The sequence below is a fragment of the Vigna unguiculata genome, chromosome 1 (genome assembly GCF_037176805.1).
Source record: "Vigna unguiculata cultivar grain cowpea cultivar isolate G323 ecotype 2 chromosome 1, ASM3717680v1, whole genome shotgun sequence".
In the NCBI taxonomy this organism is placed as follows: Eukaryota; Viridiplantae; Streptophyta; class Magnoliopsida; order Fabales; family Fabaceae; genus Vigna; species Vigna unguiculata.
Genome location: NC_140792.1, coordinates 39,158,479 through 39,164,151, shown reverse-complemented (window position 1 = coordinate 39,164,151; position 5,673 = coordinate 39,158,479). Strand labels below are relative to the sequence as shown.

Here is a 5,673-nt window from a genome sequence, read left to right as displayed (position 1 = left end):
GCAATGCCACAGTGGATGAACTTCCCAAGTGGTCATTGTGAGAACCCCAGCTAGAGTTTGTTTGCTTCGTTGGTACTCTCGCATCTTGTTGTCTACCAACTGTTGTGGGAAATGCCAGGAAGTGGGCCATAGCTCTAGTGACCTTGATCTTTAGGTATTAAGAAACAATCCTGGTGAGGCATGTATTTTAGCTTAGAACCATTAGGCGCCGGACCTCTATTAAGGCACAAAGGGAGGCATGTGCATTACCTTAATTCCCATCTTGCCTTTCTCATTTTGTTTCGATTTGCGATAAAGTCACGCATTCGTACATTCTTTTATGGCATCATTGTACATGCATTTTGGTTATTTGTTCATGCATAGCATGTACCCTGTCATAACATGTCATAACATTTTTGTGATTCTAGGTCAGAGATTTTAAGGTCGTGATTGAATTTGTGAGAAACAAGAGAAATTAACATGGAATTTCGAGTCGGGGGAAGTTTAGGGTCAGATGCCTTGAAGAAGAAGCTACCTATCAGAGTTATAGACAGTAATTTGAGTGGTCTAAGGGAAATAGTGCAACAAATGAAGACTATACAGAAGAATGCTTTCAAGAAGCGGCATGGGAACTTATTGAGGTTGCTGAATGTGGAAGTCCAAGCATCGGCCGTCACTGCTCTGGCTCAGTATTATGATCCGCCACTCAGATGTTTCACCTTCCAGGATTTTCAATTGGCACCAACAATAGAAGAGTTTGAACAAATTCTGGGCTTGTCAGTGGGAGATAAAGTCCCTTACAGACATTCTGAGCAACATGCATATATCTCTACATTGGCTGGAATCTTGAAGGTACACCCTGCCGAGCTAGAGGGTAAGATGGTCTCCAAGGGCAACTCGAAGGGGATCCCTCAAGGGTATTTAGAAGGGCATCTGCGTCGTTTGGCGGAAAAAGAAGTGGGGGAGACGTTCATGGATGCGTTGGCTCTCACACTTTATGGAGTCATACTCTTCCCTAACATGGAAAATTTTGTTGATCAAACCGCCCTCGATGTGTTTGTTGCCTACAAGATTCATTCGGAAAGTCCAGTCACTGCGATTCTAGCTGATGTGTATGGGAGTTTGAACCTATGCCACACACTTAAGAGGAAGAAGATGTTATGCTGTGTACCTATGTTGTATGCGTGGTTTATATCCCGAATCCGTCTAGGTACATTGAATGCTGAATGTCTTATTGGAGAGTTGCCACCTAGCGGCATCGAAATTCGGGGGGCGAAGGAATGGGCCCAGTTCTGTGCGAGTTTGAACGGGGGAAGAATTAGATGGTATGTCCCGGGACTGCCGAAGTCACGTGTCATTTCTTGTGGGACTTTCCCTAACGTCCCCCTAATAGGCACTAGAAGCTGCGTGAATTATAACCCTGTCTTGGCTCAGCGACAATTTGGGTGTCCGATCAAGAGCTCCCCAACTCCAGAATCCTTGGTTGCCGTTTGGACTTATTATGAAGAAGGAATTTCCTTTGATCTAATTCACCGAGTCAGGAGTGCTTGGGGTGAGGTCCTGCGTGTAGAAAAAGACCTAAGGCCATGGGTGATTGACGAGAAGATATCCTACCGACGATGGATTCTGGAAAGGGTTAACGCGATCAAGTTACCTTTCAAATCAGACCCTCCTGCTCCTGAGCGATCAGAACCTGTAGAGTCCGACGAAATGAGGGGGTTGAAAGAGGAGATGGAGAAGATGAAACTCAAAAATGCCAAATTAGTTAATGAGCTCCAAAGTCTCCGACACGAGTACGTGGATCTGAGGCGTGATAAGGAGGAAGTGACAAAAGCGTATGAAGGAATTCTTAGAAATCAAAGAGAAGAGCGAGATCATGCTTTCAGAGTTAAACAGGATTTGGCTGCAGCCAACACCGCGTTAAAATCAAGGGACCGAGAGAGAGATGCAGCAGCAACATCTAAGCGCCAAAGAGATCAAGTGTGTGAAGAATTTAAGAGAGAAAAGACTGAAGCACTAAAGCGGCTGCACGACGCTCAAGTTAGGATCAGTGAGGTCGAACGACAGATGCGGGAAATGGTGTCGACCTATGAGGTGAAGATGGATGAAGAACGTTGGCATAGAGCTGAATTGGAAAAGCAACATGAAGAGGTGATAAGTCGAATGAATGAATACTCAGTCGAGCAGGAGATGGCCGTGGAACATTGGAGGAGATGTTTCTCACAGCTGGCTTCCCTTGCAAATGGAGCAATCGAAGATGTTCCGCGATTATTGGCTGAAGCAGAGGCTGCACTACCGATATTCAATTCGCCTAGGGAAATTGAGGCGTTCTTTAGTCATTGTAAGGAATTGATAAGGGAGATGAAGAACATGATAGCCAGGGCTAGAGAATAGTTTTTCTTTCTTTTCTCGTCTGATGAATGTAAAAGACTTGTGGGTGATCGGGTTGTCTTGACAATATGTGATGGACTAAGTTTCATGTTGATTTCTGTGATATGTTACCTCAAGGTTCTCACGGCTTTAAAATTTCCGGCTAAGACAAATATTTGCATTCATTTTCATTTTTTTTTTCATTTTTCATAATTCATTTCATTTAATAAAAATAATAGAGCAAAAGCAAATACAACGGCAAAATTTCCACGACACCCTTACCGCACACGAGCTAACCATAGAATCATGGAAGATTGGGAAGAAGCTCATGAAGCTGTGAAGGCCGACATCAACCAGTTGAAGGATCAAGTGAGCCAGATCCTAGAGGCCTTAAAATCGCTGAAAACTTCGGGAGAAGCCTCCTCTGCAAGGATCGAGGAAAACATTCACCCTCAAGTTCCTCGATATGAAGTCCAGAACACTCAGGGCATGTCAATCCCGTTCCCAATGTACGGTCTGCCTCCGGGATACACCCCACCTGTTGGGGAATATTCAGAGGCAGAGCAGACTTCCTTTTCTTTTCCTGTGACTAACAACACACTACCAATCAATACTCAAGGGCCGATATTAGCCTCGACACCCACGACAGGAGTGGGAATGAAGGAGACAATCACATTCGCAGAACCAAGGGTGACTGTGGCACAAAATACTCCAAACATAACTGTTGACGAAGATGCTTTGGCTAAGGTCATGCCGCACACCACAACCCAAGTAGTGTCCGCCGGTATTGATAGGGCTAAAAATAAGCTTGAGATACTTGAAGAGAGGGTTCGAGCCATTGAAGGTGGTGGAAGCTATGGGTTCGGTGACGTTGCAAGGTTAAGCTTGGTTCCTGGTGTGATGATACCACATAAGTTCAAGGTCCCAGAATTTGAAAAGTATCAGGGCACCACGTGCCCTAAGAGCCATCTGACAATGTATGGTAGAAAGATGGCTGCTTATGCCTATGATGACAAGTTGTTGATACATTGCTTCCAAGATAGTTTGGCTGGTGTGGCGCTGAATTGGTATACACACTTGGAGCCATCTCGAATTCATTCCTGGATGGATTTAGCAGACGCCTTTGTGAAGCAGTATAAGTACAACACGGATAGTGCGCCGGATAGATTGCAGTTGCAAAATATGGCCAAGAAGGATACTGAGTCCTTCAAGGAATATGCGCAACGGTGGAGAGAGTTGGCTGCTCAGGTTGAGCCACCACTACTGGATAAAGAGATGGTGGCGACGTTTGTAAACACACTACAATCACCATTTTATGAGCACGTGTTGGGGAATGTGTCTTCCAATTTCGCTGATATCATTATTATTGGTGAAAGGATAGAAATCGGGTTAAAGAGTGGAAAAATTGCATATGGCCCGTTCGCGGCTGCAACTTCTAAGAAACCCGGTTTCCATCCAGGGAAGAAGAAGGAGGTGGAAGCACACACAGCCTCAGTGATGCCAGTGTGGGAAAGTCGGGCTCCCACTCACAATTATCGACCACACCTGAACCAACCTCCTTATGTGGCCAATGCAGTGTCTGTTCATCAAACACCACCTCAACAACAAGGGTTTTATCAAGCGTCAAATCTTTATCAACCACAGCATACCCCAAATAATGCTTGGAAAGCCGAACCTAACTCAGGTTTCAACCGAAATGTAGGTCAAAACACCAATATGAGGAGGAATCAAGATAGAAACTTTGTTCAGTTCACTCCCATTCCCATGACTTATACGGAATTGTTGCCGCATCTTCTTCAGAAGCGCTTGGTGGCAATTTGTCCGATGAAGCCTATGCAACCCCCGTTCCCAAAGAATTATGATCCAAATGCTAAATGTGATTATCACGGAGGGGGAGTTGGACACTCTACTGAAAAGTGTGTAGCCCTCAAACACAAAGTGGAAGCTTTAATCAACTCAGGGTGGGTAAAGTTTCACGAAGACAAACCTAGCGTTGAAGCGAATCCTCTTTCTGGACATGGGAATCCTTCTACAAATGCCGTGGAGGATAGGGAACACAAGCTAGTAAGGAATGTGAGTGAAATCCGGAGCTCCAAGCGGTTTATTTTTGAGACATTGCTGAAATTGGGTCTGTTAAAAGGCGGATGTAACTTGAGTGAAAAATGCGGATTCCATCCGGGTGCTAAACATTCTATCGACGAGTGCACCGAGTTCGAGGATGTTTTACAAAATTTGCTCGACAGAAATTTTGTGCAGGTATGTCGCGAGGGTATGGGGGAGGAAGTGTTTGCACAGGATGGCGGGAAACCAGATGTGACCTTGCCAGAGCCATTGGTGATTCATTTCACCAGATCCACCCCCACACTAGCAATGCAAGAAAGACAACCTATTACTATCCAAGCACCCTCCGCTTTTCCTTACAAGAGTGAGAAAGCTGTTCCATGGAAATATGGTGCATGTGTGTCGGGTGGGGAGCAAAGAATAGAAGGCCAGCCTACCAGTGGTGAGCCAATGGTTGAAAACATTTCGGGCATCGGTGGAATGACTAGGAGTGGTCGAATATTCACGCCTCCGATCTTGATGAAGGATGGAACAGGTAGTAGTGAACCGATGATGAACAAAAATGCTAATGAATTCTTGAAGGGGAAGATGATACAAACCGATGAAGAACTGAGAAAAGACGACAAGAAAGAAATATCTAATGAAGAGGCTAGTGAGTTTTTGAAGTTCATACAACAGAGTGAGTATAAAGTGGTCGAGCAGCTGAATCGCATGCCTGCTCGGATCTCTCTCTTGGATTTACTCATGCATTCAACCTCACATAGAAAGCTACTAATGAAGATACTCAGTGGAGCGCATGTGGAGAAGAATATCTCTCTGGACAGTTTTGAGGGAATTGTTAGCAACATCACTGCTAACAATTACCTCACTTTCACTGACGAGGAGATACCTACTGAAGGGAGAGGACACAACAAGGCCCTCCATATCTCTGTAAAATGCTTGGATCATGTCATAGCACGAGTATTAATCGACAATGGTTCTTCCCTGAATGTAATGCCAAAAGCAACATTGGGAAAGCTTCCGTGTGAGGGTATCCACATGAAACCAAGTGCAATGATCGTGAGGGCTTTTGATGGGAGCAAAAGAGAGGTGATGGGAGAGGTAGAACTGCCGATCCAAATTGGGCCGTGTGTTTTTCAAGTAACGTTTCAAGTAATGGATATCCTCCCAGCATACAGTTGCTTGTTGGGTCGCCCTTGGATTCACTCGGCGGGTGTGGTGCCTTCAACCTTGCACCAAAAGTTGAAATATGTCATGGGCGAT

At 45.0% G+C, this 5,673-nt stretch overlaps 1 protein-coding gene across 1 annotated transcript; it reads left to right on the top strand.

Moving 5' to 3' along the window:
* Positions 1-2,655: 2,655 nt before the first annotated feature.
* Positions 2,656-4,949, top strand: LOC146888972 (uncharacterized). Its single transcript, XM_085666889.1, has 2 exons — positions 2,656-4,852; positions 4,936-4,949. Exons 1-2 carry the CDS (start codon positions 2,656-2,658, stop codon positions 4,947-4,949), a joined length of 2,211 nt encoding a protein of 736 aa, XP_085523015.1.
* Positions 4,950-5,673: the final 724 nt, after the last annotated feature.